This window comes from Hyperolius riggenbachi, chromosome 9 (genome assembly GCF_040937935.1).
Source record: "Hyperolius riggenbachi isolate aHypRig1 chromosome 9, aHypRig1.pri, whole genome shotgun sequence".
Classification (NCBI taxonomy): Eukaryota; Metazoa; Chordata; class Amphibia; order Anura; family Hyperoliidae; genus Hyperolius; species Hyperolius riggenbachi.
In genome coordinates this window covers 139,566,497-139,583,038 of record NC_090654.1, presented here as the reverse complement: position 1 = coordinate 139,583,038, position 16,542 = coordinate 139,566,497, and the positions used below count along the sequence as shown (strand labels likewise).

At 43.8% G+C, this 16,542-nt stretch overlaps 1 protein-coding gene across 1 annotated transcript in view; it reads left to right on the top strand.

Annotated features, from left to right (window-relative positions):
* The window catches only part of IQGAP3 (IQ motif containing GTPase activating protein 3), a 186,238-nt gene that overhangs the window by 67,340 nt on the left and 102,356 nt on the right, over positions 1 to 16,542 (top strand). Inside the window, 1 exon segment of the mRNA XM_068253575.1 lies at positions 6,830 to 6,951. Within this exon segment, the coding sequence (XP_068109676.1) occupies positions 6,830 to 6,951 (122 nt within the window).

Genomic DNA, 16,542 nt, shown 5'->3' with positions numbered 1-16,542 from the left:
ACAACTGAGGGGTTTTACCCCTGAAACACCAGCGCTATTTTTACCTTTCAGCGCTGCCTCCATTGTAGTATTTATGTACTATGATTGGTTATTGGGGACTGGAGAGTCTCCATAACCAATCATTGTACAGAGCCGGGGTGTGTGTGTGCGCGCGCGCGGGGCGCGCGATCGCGCACTGCACTTTTGTTTACGTTACATTGTTTTGAATGAAGACGGCTTTTGTTTAAAGCCGTCTCCATTCTACTCGCAATCGGCGAGGCTAATTGGATTTAGGAACGCTCGTTCCTAACATCCAATTAGTCACCTGCTGTGCGGGCTGGCTGGAGTGTGCGCGAGAGTTCCCCGCCCACTCCCAGCAAGTAAATAAACAAGTGCGCCTTTCTCCGTCCCTGGGGGTGAAGCGGTGCGCAGAGGTACGGAGAAATTTAGCACTGGGGGGGTGAAGTGGTTAAGGGCTCATTCACACTAGTTTGTGAGTTAAAATGCATTAACCACCCTGGCGTTCTATTAAGATCGCCAGGGCGGCTGCGGGAGGGTTTTTTTTAAATAAAAAAAAAACTATTTCATGCAGCCAACTGAAAGTTAGCTGCATGAAAGCCCACTAGATGGCGCTCCGGAGGCGTTCTTCCGATCGCCTCCGGCAGCCAGAAGTAACACGGAAGGCCGCAATGAGCAGCCTTCCGTGTTTGGCTTCTCCTGTCGCCATGGCGACGAGCGGAGTGACGTCATGGACGTCAGCCGACGTCCTGACGTCAGACGCCTCCGATCCAGCCCTTAGCGCTGGCCGGAACTATTTGTTCCGGCTGCGCAGGGCTCAGGCGGCTGGGGGGACCCTCTTTCGCCGCTGCTCACGGCGGATCGCCGCAGAGCGGCGGCGATCGGGCAGCACACGCGGCTGGCAAAGTGCCGGCTGCGTGTGCTGCTCTTTATTTCAGCAAAATCGGCCCAGCAGGGCCTGAGCGGCAGCCATCGGCGGTGATGGGACGAGCTGAGCTCGTCCATACCGCTAAGATGGTTAAACTCATGAATTGGTTTGTGAGTTGTTGTGCATTTCCACATATTTCTGAGGTTTTTATCACTCCTGACAAGTTGAAATGTGTTGCACGGCAACTCACTGTTGTAGTGTGAATGATATATAGACTTTCATGTTACCACGTAAATGCAGACTATCTGCAGTGCATCAAAACTCACTGAAACTCAGTGTGAATGAGCCCATAGTGTGAGAAAATCCCAGGGTTTTCTTTTATATTTAAACATTTAGGTTGAATGTTTTACTATCTGTAATCAGTGGCAGCCTATTAAAGGGCAAATGAAGTATGACTATGGAGGCTGCCATGTTTATTTCCTTTTAAAGAGACACTGAAGCAAAAAAAGTTGGTTGTGTAGTACAGCTAAGAAATAAAGCATTAGGAGCAGAGACAAAAGTCTGTTTCCAGTACAGGAAGGGTTAAGAAACTCCAGTTGTTATCTATGCAAATTGCCATTGAGCTCCACAACTTTCAAAGTCGCAGAGAGGTCTGTTTTCTGAAGGTTGTTATCTGAACTGTATTGTTTTCTTTTGCCGAGAACAGTTCAGGACAGGTCAAAAGTTCACTGCCTGTTCTGTAAAAACATTTAGAATGCTGAATAGTGTGTAAACTGCAAATATTAGAGATTGATGCAATGTTATAAAAAAAAGCTGTATAACTGAAAAGAAAAATTATTATTTTTTTTTTTGCTACTAATGTTCTAGTAATTATCTGTACTACACAACCAATTCATTATACCATAAAAAAAAAAAATTTGCTTCAGTGTCTCTTTAAACAATACCAGTTGCCTTGCAGCCCTGCTGGTCTGTTTGGCGGCAGAAGTGTCTGAATAGCACCAGAAACAAGCATGCAGCTAATCTGTCAGATGTGACAATGTCAGAAACACCCGATCTGCTGCATGTTTGTTCAAGGTCTATGGCTAAAAGTGTTAGAGGTAGGGGATCAGCAGGGCTGCAAGGCAACTGGTATTGCTTAAAAGGAAATAAACATGGCAGCCTCCATATACCTCTCTCTTCAGTTAACCTTTAAAGTGGGTCTGAAGAGATTTTTTTTTAAAAGAAAAATTCACTTACCTGGGGCTTCTGCCAGCCCCCTGCAGCCTTCCTGAGCCCACGCCATTCTGGAACGATCCTTCGGTCCTTCGCCACGGCTCATTTTGTTCACGTCCAACTTGTAAGTCGACGCCCACTACACTTGCGCGGCCCTGTCTGCACGTATCCTCGTACGCACTCCAGTGGCTCGGAGCATCCTGCGCAGTACAAGAAACTCTGTACTGGGAGCGCGAACGAGGATGTGTGCAGACAGGGCTGCGCAGCCGCAGTGGACAATTAACTGTCGAAAGTAAAAGAGCCCCCAAATCCCCGGGGAACAATCCAGACGGCATTTCCTGGAAGGGGCAGAGCTTTCAGCTTCAGCTCTGCCCCTTCTGATGTCGATTGCGGCGCATCGCCGCCTCTCTCCGCCCCTCTCACTCTTCCTTCACAGAGAGGGGCGGGGAGAGGCAGCGATTGACGTCAGGAGAGGCAGCACTACAGCTGGAAGCTCTGCCCCTCAGCGCTGCAAAATCCACGACCAAGTTGGTCGTGGATATTTGCAGAGGGATTTCGGGGCTCTGCAGCCCTCGTTTAGTGGCGGGGACACGGCGGTTTACTTGGCATGAGAGCACTGAAGCGAATTATAAGGTAAAATGTGCAAAATTAGTTTGCTTCAGTGTCTCTTTAACACTGCCACAGTGTAAGAAGGCCTGCAGTTTATATTTTCCCAGTGAAATTTGTTTTGTTTGTGAGCTTTCGGGTCCTCTGCATCAATCAGGACTGGGGAGTCGGTACAAAAATCTTCCGACTCCTCAGTTTCTGAAACTACGACTCAGAATCCAACTCCCCAAAATTGCTCAGACTACAACTCTGCGACTCCTTAGTCTAATACTTAACAGGGCTGTGGATTTTGTACAAAAATCATGCGACTCAGACTCCTTAGTTTCTGAAACTCCGACTCCTCGACTACGACTCCACAGCCCTGGCATCAATAAAACAAATCTGATTGGATTTTTGTGGCTCCACCCCCTTTTCTGAATTTGAACCCCAATGACCAACTGTTCCATGTTTGAGGCTTGTGCCATTAACAGTGCAAGAATGGCAGCAATTTTAATATTCCCCTTGAAAATCAACAGGTGAATATTGATCAGCTTTTTTAGGCTCCACCCACTTTTCTGAATTTTCATCCCAGTCACCAACTGCAAAGTTTAGTGAAGAAGGGCTGCATTTTACATTTTCTCAAGGAAATCTGTTTTGAATCCATCCAGTTTTGTAACCTTGACACAGTCTCCCAGTGATTAAGTTTGTGAGCTTTTGGGTTCCTGGCATCAAAATTGTGTGAATGGAAGCAGTTTATCCAGCAAAGAAATTTGTTTGTGGCTCTGCCCCTTTAGTGAATTTGAGCCTCACTTAATGACCGACTGTAGCATGTTTGAGGCTACTGCCATTAACAGTCTAAGAATGGTAGCATGTAAGTATTCCCCTGGAAAATCAATTGGAGAATTTCGATTGGCTGTTGTAGGCTCCACCCACTTTCTAAATATTAATCCTAGTCACCCAGTGGCCAACTGTGTCAAGTTTGGGAACCCTGCCATTAACAATGTAAGAATAGTTGCAGTTTATATTTTCCCATGAAAAAAAATGTAGTTGGCACCGCCCACTTTTTCTGACCTTGACACATAGTCACTCAATTACCAAGCTTATGAGCTTTGGGGTCCTTGGTATCAATTTCTATATTCCCATTGAAATTAACCACTTGAGGACTGAAGTGTTAAACCTCCCTAAAGACCAGGCCATTTTTTAACAAATAGGCTACTGCAGCTTTAAGGCCCCGCTGTAGGGCCATCCAACTCAACACACAAGTGATTCCCTCCCCCTTTTCTCCCCACCAACAGAGCTTTCTGTTGGTGGGGTCTGATCGCCCCCCAGATGTTTATTTTTTTTTTTACAAATATTTTGTTTTTATAAAAAAAAATTATTTTATGTAACTTTGACACACAGTCACTCAACCAAGTTTGTGAGCTTTCAGGATCCTGGCATCAAAAATGAGTGAATGGAAGCAGTTTATCCAGCAAATAAATCTTATTGGCTGTTTGTGGCCCTGCCCCTTTAGTGAATTTGGACCCATCACCCAATGACCGACTGTAGCAAGTTTGAAGCCTCTGCCATTAACAGTGTACGAATGGCAGCAGTTTAAATATTTCCCTTGAAAATCAATAGGTGAATTTTGATTGGCTGTTGTAGACTCCACCCACTTTCCTGAATCTTAATCTCATTCACACAGTGACCAAGTGTGCCAAGTTTGAGAACCCTGCGATTAACAGTCTAAGAATTTAACATTATTTCCCATTAAAAATGAATGGCTGTTTTTTGCTCCACCCACTTTTCCTGGATTTGTAACCTCGGTCACCAAGTGACCAACTGTGCCAAGTGTGGGGACTCTGGCTTGATTACTGTGTGAATAGCAACCTTTTCCATTGACATCAATGGGTGAAATCTGATTTGTTGTTTGTAGCCCGCCCAGGTAAGCAGGGGGGGGGGGTGCGAGACCCCAAGAACATATCATCCCAGGTGGTGAGGGATCTGTATACCAAGTTTCGTTCAAATCGGTCAAGTCGTTTTCGCGGGATACACACACACAACACACACGATTTTATATGTACAGTATGTATGTATGTATGTGTATGTATGTATACATGCGAAAGTTTGGCCAACCTTGTTAATCGTCATGATTTTTCTGTATAAATCAGTGGTTGTTATGATAAAAAATGTCAGTTAAATATTTCATATAGGAGACACACAGTGATATTTGAGAAGCAAAATTAAGTTTATTGGATTGACAGAGTGCACAATAATTGTTTGAATAAAATTATGCAGGTGCATAAATTTGTCATTTTATTGATTCCAAAACCTTAAGAACTAATTAATATTGGCTTGGTAAGCTCTGTGACTCCTGCCCTACATACACAGGTAAATCCAATTAGAGAGTATTTAAGGGGGTCAATTGGAACTATCCCTCCTCTTTTAATTTTCTCTGAAGAGTAGCAACATGGGGGTCTCAAAAAAACTCTCAAATGACCTGAAGACATAATTGTTCACCACCATAGTTTAGGGCAAGGATTCAAAAATCTGTCTCAGAGATTTCTGAGTCTGTTTCTACAGTTAGGAACACATTGAGGAAATAGAAGACCACAGGCTCAGTTCAAGTTAACCTCCCTGGCGGTCTATTAAGATCGCCAGGGCGGCTGCGGGAGGGTTTTTTTTTAATTAAAAAAAAACTTTTTCATGCAGCCAACTGAAAGTTGGCTGCATGAAAGCCCACTAGAGGGCGCTCCGGAGGCGTTCTTCCGATCGCCTCCGGCGCCCAGAATAAACAAGGAAGGCCGCAATGAGCAGCCTTCCTTGTTTTGCTTACATCGTCGCCATAGCGACGAGCGGAGTGACTTCATCGACGTCAGCCGACGTCCTGACGTCAGCCGCCTCTGATCCAGCCCTTAGCGCTGGCCGGAACTTTTGTTCCGGCTGCGCAGGGCTCGGGCGGCTGGGGGGACCCTCTTTCGCCGCTGCTCGCGGCGGATCGCCGCAGAGCGGCGGCGATCAGGCAGCACACGTGGCTGGCAAAGTGCCAGTTTTTATTTCGCTCAAATCGGCCCAGCAGTGCCTGAGCGGCGACCTCCGGCGGTGATGGACGTGTATAGTCGTCCATACCGCTGAGGAGGTTAAGGCTCGAAGTGGCAGACCAAGAAAAATCTTGGATAAACAGAAGCGACAAATGGTGAGAACAGTCAGTCAACCCACAGACCAGCACCAAAGACCTACGTCATCTTGCTGCAGATGGAGTCACTGTGCATCGTTCAACCATTCGGCGCATTTTACACAAGGAGATGCTGTGAGAGTGATGCAGAGGAAGCCTTTTCTCTGCCCACAGAACAAACCAAGCCGCTTGAGGTATGCTAAAGCACATTTGGACAAGCCAGCTTTATTTTGGAATAAGGTGCTGTGGACTGATGAAACTATAATTGAGTTATTTGGGCATAACAAGGCATGTAGGAAAAACACAGCATTCCAAGAAAAACACCTGCTACCTACAGTAAAATATGGTGGTGGTTCCATTATGCTGTGGGGCTGTGTGGCCAGTGCAGGGACTAGAAATCGTGTCAAAGTTGAGGGACACGTGGATTCAACTCAGTATCAGCAGATTCTGGAGACCAATGTCTAGGAATCCGTGACAAAGCTGAAGCTGGGCTGGGTCTTTCAACAAGACAATGACCCTAAACACTGCTCAAAATCCACTAAGGCATTCATGCAGAGGAACAAGTACAACATTCTGGAATGGCCATCTCAGTCCCAGACCTGAATGTAATTGAAAATCTGTGATGTGAGTTAGAGAGCTGTCCATGCTCAGAAGCCATCAAACCTGAATGAACTAGAGATGTTTTGTAAAGAGGAATGGTCCAAAATACCTTCAACCAGAATCCAGACTCTCATTGGAACCTACAGGAAGCGTTAAGGGGCTGTAATTTCTGCAAAAGGAGTATCTACTAAATATTGATTTCATTTCTTTTTTGTGGTGCCCAAATTTATGCACCTGCCTAATTTTGTTTAAACAAGTATTGCACACTTTCTCAAATAAAATTCATTTAATTTCTCAAATATCACTGTGTGTCTCCTATATTATATATTTAACTGACATTACCTTCCAAAAAGAAGGGAGAATTTGCATCTCCTATCTGGAATTATAATCCGTTACATTTTTGTATGTTTTAGGTATCTCAATAAATTTGCCAAAAAGAAGAGGCGGTCACAGGGAGGGGCAGCAATTTTTAGCTGGAATGATCTGCAGTCCTGTGTCAATCATATCAATCGATCCACACAAGAGGAACATGACCGTAAGTGTACAAGATTGTCCAGCAAGCAGATAAAGCTTCCCTTTTTTTGATTTAAAGTGGACCTGAACTCAGAACTTTCTCTCTGCTCTAAAAGATACGCAACAGCATAATAACCTTAAAAAAATTTTTTGTCACAGCTGAGATAAATCTACAGTTTCCACTTGCCTCCACAACAGGTCCACCTGGAGATTACCCTGCCCATCCCTGGGACAGGAAGAAGAGAACAATTTAAAAACCACCTCCTACTTCCTACCTCCAGTGTTCTTCCTGTCCTTTGGACGGTAGTAATCCTGGTCCTGCCGGGAGGGCCAGAGGGTGAGACCTGATCACTGGCCTGGGGAGAACTGTCAGGGATCCTAAGCTGCCGGGTAGCGCTGGCAGGAGGCAGGTCTCCAGGGGAGGTATACCGTCAGGCACCGCTGTTCGGCGGGTGCTTTTCTGCCTGACGCTTGGAACGCATATAGGAAGCACTCAAGCGGGCGGCGTGCGTTCCACTGAGGCTTGCAGCAGAAGGATGAACCCGGAACTTCCGCTGGTTGGAGATGGACCAAGGCCTCACGAGGGGTGCTGCGCTGAGCAAGGTCTGATTTTAAAACCGACAGAGGCAGAGCAGCGTGTTTGCAGCTGTGACTGTCCGCTGCAATTGGATCCGCCGCTCCACTACATCCATCATGTAGCAGTCCTCCTCTCAGGGCTGGGACCCTTCAGCTCAGACCAGTACAGACCAGGTAAGGTCATTTTGTACTGGTATAGTGGCAGAAAGTGTATTGCTTAGGTGGTGCAGCCTAGTAATGGGGGGAATTAATGTTTTATTTTAGAACCCAAGGCCTGCTAAATTTAATGACGGCTCTGAATCCAAAAATTGTGGGATTTGTCTTACCTGCTGCAACGTACCACAAACCTTTGTGCAACCTGTATTTTATCTGTTGTAAAGAATGAAAGTGGAAACATGTTTAATGACATGCTTTCCAAATTTCAGGTTCACCTTGCTGAATTTTTTTTTTTTTTTTTAATAGCTTCCAGAGATCCTTCTGCTCTACCATCTACCTCTGCGGTATCCCAGCCTATTCAGGCTAGTGAAATAACCAAGGCTCCAAGGGTTTCCTCTTTGGAGGAAGCAGACCGGCGGGGGGGGTCCTCTGGTCAGGAAGATGAAAAGTCCAAGGTCGGCTAGCACACCTGTATTGGTAATCAAGGATGTTTATTACTTATTGCATGTTCAACAGCACATGATTATTATTTGGTGTTGACACATGCAATAAGGAATAAACATCCTTGATTACCAATACAGGTGTGCTAACCGACCTTGGACTTTTCATGTTGTACCGATGTGGCTTTGCATCTAGGCTATGCACCCAATCTTAAACGGCAAGGTGTGCCTCTTCCAAGCTTGTTACTGCATCTGGTCAGGAAGATGAGACACCCAGAAGCTCCTTAACCACTTCAGCCTTCAGTCGTTTTCACTTTATGCATCCGAGCAATTTTCACCTCCCATTCATTAGCCTATAACTTTATCACTACTTATCACAATGAACTGATCTATATCTTGTTTTTTCCGCCACCAATTAGGCTTTCTTTGGGTGGTACATTTTGCTAAGAACCACGTTACTGTAAATGCATTTTAACAGGAAGAATAAGAAAAAACTGAAAAAAATCATAATTTCTCTGTTTTCGGCCATTATAGTTTTAAAATAATACATGCCTCCATAATTTTAAACTCACGTATTGTATTTGCCCATATGTCCCGGTTATTACACCGTTAAAATTATGTCCCTATCATAATGTATGGCGACAATATTTTATTTGGAAATAAAGGTACATTTTTTTTCCATTTTGCATTTATCACTATTTACAAGTTTAAAATAAAAAATATATAGAAATATTTCATCTTTACGTTGATATTTAAAAAGTTTAGACCCTTTGGTAAATATTTACATGTTTTTTTTTTCTTTTTTTAATATTTACATGTTTTTTTTTTTTCTTTTTTTATTATTGTAATGTTTTGGGTTTTTTTTATATTAAACATTTTATTTGGGTATTTTTTGGGAGGGTGGGTAAACAGTAGTCTTAGAGTGTAAATGTGTGTTGTTTTATTTTTTTTTACTTTTAGTTGTAGTTTAACTTTTTGGCCACAAGATGGCGGCCATGAGTTTGTTTACATGACGTCACTCTAAGCGTAACATACGCTTAGAGCAGGGGTCTCAAACTCAATTTACCTGGGGGGCCGCAGGAGGCAAAGTCAGGATGAGGCTGGGCCGCATAAGGAATTTCACAATCACGGCGCGCCGCCGCCGCTGCCCGCCCCTCTCACTCTTCCTTCACAGAGAGGGGCGGGGAGAGGCGGCGATCCGTGCGTCGATTGATGTCAGGAGGGGCAGAGCTGAAGCTGAAAGCTCTGCCCCTTCCAGGAAATGCCGGCGGATTGCCCCCTGGGCGATTTGGGGGCTCTTATGGTCAGACTTATCGAAGAAATACAGGCCCTTAAAGGGAACCTAAACTGAGAGGGATATGGATGTTTTCTTTTAAACAATACAGTTCCCCTTGAAGTTTTCCACATTTTGTCACATTACTGCCACAAATATGAATCAATTTTATTGGAATTCCACGTGAAAGACCAATACAAAGTGGTGTGCACGTGAAAAGCGGAGCGAAAATTGTACATGATTACAAACCTTTTTTTTTTACAAATAACTGCAAAGTGGGGTGTGCATAATTATACAGCCCTTTTTGGTCTCAGTGCAGTCAGTTGCCCATAGACATTGCCTGATGAGTGCTAATGACTAAATAGAGTGCACCTGTGTGTAATCTAATGTCAGTACAAATACAGCTGCTCTGTGACGGCCTCAGAGGTTGTCTAAGAGAATATTGTGAGAAACAACACCATGAGGTTCAAAGAACACGCCAGGCAGGTCAGGGATAAAGTTATTGAGAAATTTAAAGCAGGCTTAGGCTACAAAAAATTTCCAAAGCCTTGAACTTCCCACGGAGCACTGTTCGAGATCATTCAGAAATGGCACAACTGTAAACCTACCAAGACAAGGCCGTCCACCTAAACTCACAGGCCAAACAAGGAGAGAGCTGATCAGAAATGCAGTCAAGAGGCCCATGGTGACTCTCGGCAAGCTGCAGAGATCTACAGCTCAGGTGTTGTAATCTGTCCATAGGACAACTATTAGGCTGCATTCCCACTTGTGCGGTGCGAATCGCTGCGGTAAAAATTCGCATGCGGGTCTTTGCGAATTTTCATGCGAATTCGCATGAAAATTCGCATGGATGACGATGTATGCGAATTTAACCATGGCAGTGTTGGTGTGCTTTTCCATTGTTTCTATGCGAATTCGCATGATAATTCGCATACCCAAACCTTATGCGAATTTCCTATTAAATACATTGTATGCGATTCGCATAGCGGTATGCGATATGCGAATTCTGATGGCTCTGCCATGCGAATTTTTTCTGCACAGAAAAACTCAATGAAATCCTGACAAGTGGAAACAGTTCCATTCACTTGTATTGCTATGCGAATTTGCATGCGAAAAACGCATGCGAATTCGCGATAGTGGAAATGGGCCCTCAGTCGTGCACTGCACAAAGTTGGCCTTTATGGAAGAGTGGCAAGAAGAAAGCCATTGTTAACAGAAAAGCATAAGAAGTCCCGTTTGCAGTTTGCCACAAGCCAAGTGGGGGACACAGCAAACATGTAGAAGAAGGTGCTCTGGTCAGATGAGACCAAAATGGAACATTTTGGCCAAAATGCAAAACGCTATGTGTGGCGGAAAACTAACACTGCACATCACTCTGAACACACCATCCCCACTGTCAAATATGGTGGTGGCAGCATCATGCTCTGGGGGTGCTTCTCTTCAGCAAGAACAGGGAAGCTGGTCAGAGTTGATGGGAAGATGGATGGAGCCAAATACAGGGCAATCTTGGAAGAAAACCTCTTGGAGTCTGCAAAAGACTTTAGACCGGGGAGGAAGCTCACCTTCCAGCAGGACAATGACCCTAAACATAAAGCCAGGGCAACAATGGTATTGTTTAAAACAAAACATATCCATGTGTTAGAATGGCCCAGTCAAAGTCCAGATCTAAATCCAACCGAGAATCTGTGGCGAGTTCGGAAAACTGCTGTTCACAAACGCTTTCCATCTAATCTGACTGAGCTGGAGCTGTTTTGCAATGAAGAATGGGCAAGGATTTCAGTCTCTAGATGTGCAAAGCTGGTAAAGACATACCCTAAGGCTGGTTTCACAGTGGGACGTTACAGGCGCACGTTAGAGCAGCCTGTAACGCAGCCCACCGCACAGTAATGAAAAATCAATGGGGCTGTTCACAGTGCGGACGTTGCGTTACATTGTAACGCTGCGTCACAAGGCAACGTACTGCATGCAGTACTTTGGACTGCTTGCACATGCTCACTAATGTTGGGGAGCAGCGGAGAGCGGCCAGGCACATGGCTAATTAATATGCACTGCACGTTATGACGTGCAGTGTTTACTTCCTGGAGCAGCCGCTCTGTGCGGCGATTGGCCGGCGGGACCACGTGATGCCGCATGCGCACAAGAGTGCGCATCACGGCATCACTGACGCCAGAGTGAGCTGCACAACGCGGCTCACTCTGACGTCCAGATCTAGCACCACCAGGCGTTCCGTTAGGGGGACGTTATGCGACCTTAACGCCCCCTCTAACGCAACGTCCTGGTGTGAAATTAGCCTAAAAGACTGGCAGCTGTAATTGCAGCAAAAGGTGGTTCTACAAAGGACTCAAGGGCTGAATAATAACGCACTCCCCATTCTGCAGTTATTTATTTGTAAAAAATGTTTGGAATCATATATGATTTTCGTTCCACTTACATGTACACCACTTTGTATTGGTCTTTCACGTGGAATTCCAATAAAATTGATTCAAATTTGTGACAGTAATGTGACAAAATGTGGAAAACTTTAAGGGGGCCGAATACTTTTGCAAGCCACTGTACCAGTTGACTGGCAGTCCTGCTGATCTCTTTGACTGCAGTAGTGGCTGAATCACAGACCTGAAACAAGCATGCAGCTAATCCAGTCTGACTTCAGTCAGAGCACCTGATCTACATGCTTGTTCAGGGACTGTGGCTGAAAGTATTAGCGACACAGGATCAGCAGGAGAGTCAGGCAACTAATATTATTTCAAGAGGAAAAATCCATATCCTTCTCAGTTTAGGTTCCCTTTAATATTAAACCACGGTATATGTCTATCCTAGAGGATAGAATTAAATTTCAGTTACTGCCTTCTTTTTCGCTAAAAGTGATGTCTGATTTCCACAAAGAGCAGGAAATCTTCATTTCTTCATTTTGTCCAAAATTCCTCACACAAAAAAGTGGAAAAATTCAGCTCACTGGATGTGAGGACAATATTTTTAAGTTTAGACAAAACTTCTGCATTGAGGAAGGAAGATAATTTGTATATCCAGTTTCAGGGTGCCCAAAAAGAGTTGAAAGCGTCTAAAAGTACACGTAGTAACTGATTAACGCTGTGTATTAACAAAGCATATGATATTGCAGGGAAGCCACACCATACAACTTTTTTTTTTTTTTTATTCGATTCAAGAATTCTGATCATTATTTTCGATTGAACAAAAATTCAGATTCTTCCAAGCAATGTACCACAAATTGATTTTGAAGCAACCATGAGAAAAACGATTAATTTATGAATTAGGTTGGGGATAAAGATCAAAAGGAAAAATATTCCTTTAAAAAGTGTTTCAAATGGAGACCATACGGTGAAAATGGTTCATTAGTTATAAATTACTCATTGTTCACATTCAAATAAATGTGTAGACACATTGATAAATCATCGTGATTGAAGCTCTAAGAGGTTATTCAGATTTGGATAACACACACATCAGACATTTTTTAGTTTGCTTATTGTGCAAACTATTGCACTGCAAGGACATAAATACTGATGTGGGTTCATTCTGATAGCTGTTAAAAACAAATAGGCACCATAGTGCTATACATTTCTAAACATTCTATTGATAGTGCGGTCGTTGCACATAAATACATGAGAGCACAGAGGGAACTCTGGTTCACAGGCCAAAAGGAAAGATAGCTTTCATATAAATACCGTATTTTTCGCCGTATAAGAAGCTCCGGAATATGACGCACATAGGTTTAAAAACCAGGGAAAAAAAGAATATATACTAAACCTGGTGCATGTTCCAAGAGCGTTTTGTAGATGTTCTCCGCCAGTTGGTATCCTCCGATGTCCCCCCTTCTGTCCTCCCAGATGTCCACCTTCTGTCCCCCGCTATCTCCCATGTGTCCGTTTCTTGATGTGCCCCTATGTACATGTATAAATCTCTGCCCTGTCCCTGTCCGCCATGTGGCTGGATGGTGTAATGGTTAAGGTCTCTGCCTCTGACGCAGGAGACCAGGGCTCGACTCTCTGCTCTGCCTGTTCAGTAAGCCAGCACCTATTCAGTAGGAGACCTTAGGCAAGTCTCCCTAACACTGCTACTGCCTATAGAGATAGCGTAGACACAGCAGCGCTACAATGTATGCATTTAAACATCAAGCGGGGACATGGGGGAGAGCAGCAGGGACATGGCGGGCACACAGACAGGGAAGCCCTGACGTGGTGGATGGTCGGCGGCTTGCATCAGCGGGCGTTCACAAGTTGCGGATTCCCTGCCTTTGCCGTTTAAGATGCAGGGACCTTTTCTTCCAATTTTTGGGGGGAGAAAAAGCAGGGCTGTGGAGTCAGAGTTGGAGTCGAGGAGTCGGAGTAATTTTGGGTACCCGGAGTTGGAGTCGGTGATTTCATAACTGATGAGTGAGTTGGAGTCGGAAGATTTTTCTTTTACCGACTCCACAGCCCTGAGAAAAAGTGTGTCTTATACGGCGGAAAATACGGTATACCATTCATGAGAACATATGTGCATACATAACCCCATTATTACCACTAGATGCCATAGCACATTGGTTCTCAACCTTTTTGCAGCTGTGACACATCACACTAAGCATTCAGATCTCTGTGGCACATCAAATATGTATAGTAAAAAAAAACACTAGGAATATGAATAAAGTGAATTGGTGGGACAGTGAAGCACACAATTACTGTGTATTAGGCTTAACTTTTGACAAACACACAACTCCATTGCTATATCATTGAGCCGTGATCTAACTTATGGTTGTGGGGTGTTGGGTAGGGGTAATGTGATGCTGGTGGGAGGTGCTGAATGGGAATAATGTGTTGCGGAGGGAATGCTGGGGCATATATGCAACAATGGTGCTGGGTGAAGCTCCTGAAAATTTCCCGGCTGCGTTAATTACTATCCCCCTACAAGCCGCCGTTTACTCAGGTGAAAGATGTCATTTATGCTCTCTTTTGAGGATGTCCAAATTACTGTCTGTACACAGTTATAGCCATAACTCACATGTGCCCATATTTCCTTGCGCCATTTTGCGCAGTCTCGGGTGCTGAGTGAGATAATGTGATGCTGGGGAAGGGTGGGTGGAGGGAGGTGTATAAGGCTAACTGAAGGTGCTTGGTGGGGAGAGGTGAGGTAAGGATGAGAGTGCGAGGCATGTGAGGAGAAGCAGGTGAGGGTGCTGAGTGAGTGTGCAGAGGAAGGTGGGGTTGCTGGTTAAGGAGATGCAGGTGAGGGAAGAATCTTATATGGAAGAAAAAAACACAAGGACACCTGGGACTTAATCTGGTGTAGTATGTCAGGAAATTATGGAAAATTATATTAGACGATATATGTGGTATTCACAAGTCTGGGTTGCTATTCCAGCAACCACCATATAAGCATGTGGAGAATGACAGTCTCCACTCGGCCTTTCAGTATTACCCTGGTCGCAGCTCCACAAAACGGGTTTATGGTAAGGTCATAAACTAAATCCCAAAAATGGACCAGTACACCAATGGTAGTTTGCAATCAAGTGATGTATTGTAATCGGCAAAGTCAGCAAATTTGATATGCACGTAGCACAAATTTTGAAGCTATTCAAATGCATTAGGCAGAAAATCATTAAAAGTAAAAATTAGACAATGATATTCCAGTGTAAAATAAAATGGGTAAGAAAATAGATACTTAAGTCAGCAGAAATATAGTGGGATGCGAAAGTTTGGGCAACCTAGTTAATTGTCATGATTTTCCTGTATAAATTGTTGGTGGTTCCGATAAAAAAATGTCAGTTAAATATATCATATAGGAGACGCACACAGTGATATTTGAGAAGTGAAATGAAGTTTATATGATTTACAGAAAGTGTTCAAGAATTGTTTAAACAAAATTTGGCAGGTGCATAAATTTGGGCACCACAAAAAAGAAATGAAATCAATATTTAGTAGATCCTCCTTTTGCAGAAATTACAGCTTCTAAACGCTTCCTGTAGGTTCCAATGAGAGTCTGAATTCTGGTTGAAGGATATTTTGGACCATTTCTCTTTACATAACATCTCTAATTCATTCAGGCTTCATGGCTTCTGAGCATGGACAGCTCTGTTTAACTCGCACCACAGATTTTCAATTATATTCAGGTCTAGGGACTGAGAGAGCCATTCCGGAACGTTGTACTTATTCCTCTGCATGAATGCCTTAGTGGATTTTGAGCAGTGTTTAGGGTCGTTGTCTTGTTGAAACATCCAGCCCCGGCGCAGCTTTAGCTTTGTCACTGATTCCTGGACATTGGTCCCCAGAATCTGATGATACTGAGTGGAATCTATGCGTCCTTCAACTTTTGCAAGATTCCCAGTCCCTGCACTGGCCACACAGCCCCACAACATCATGGAACCACCACCATATTTTACTTTAGGTAGCAGGTGTTTTTCTTGTAATGCTATATTTTTTTCCTCCATGCATAACACCCCTTGTTATGCCCAAATAACTCCATTTTAGTTTTATCGGTCCACAGCAACTTATTCCAAAATGAAGCTGGCTTGTCCAGATGTGCTTTAGTTTTCCTCTGCATAATTTTTGCATACAGCATCTCTTTGTGTAAAGTGCTCCGAATGGTTGAACGATGCACAGTGGCTCCATCTGCAGCAAGATGATGTTGTAGGTCTTTTGTGCTGGTCTGTGGGTTGACTCCGAGATTTTTCTTGGTCTGCCACTTCGAGCCTTAACTTGAGTCTGTGGTCTTCCATTTCCTCAATATGTTCCTAACTGTGGAAATGGACAGCTGAAATCTGAGACAGGTTTCTGTATCCTTCCCCTAAACCATGATGGCTAACAATTTTTGTCTTCAGGTCATTTGAGAGTTGTTTTGAGACCCCCATGTTGCTAATCTTCAGAGAAAATTAAGAGGAAGCAAACTTATCATTGACCCCCTTAAATGCTCTCTCATAATTGGATTCACCTGTGTATGTAGGTTAGGGGTCACTGAGCTTACCAAGCCAATTTGAGTTCCAATAATTAGTGGTAAAGGTTTTGGAATCAATAAAATGACAACGGTGTCGAAATTTATACACCTGCCAAATTAAACAATTATTGCACACTTTCTGTAAATCCAATAAATTTCATTTCACTTCTCAAATATCACGGTGTGCATCTCCTATATGATACATTTAACTGACACTTTTTATAGTAACAACCAATAATTTATACAG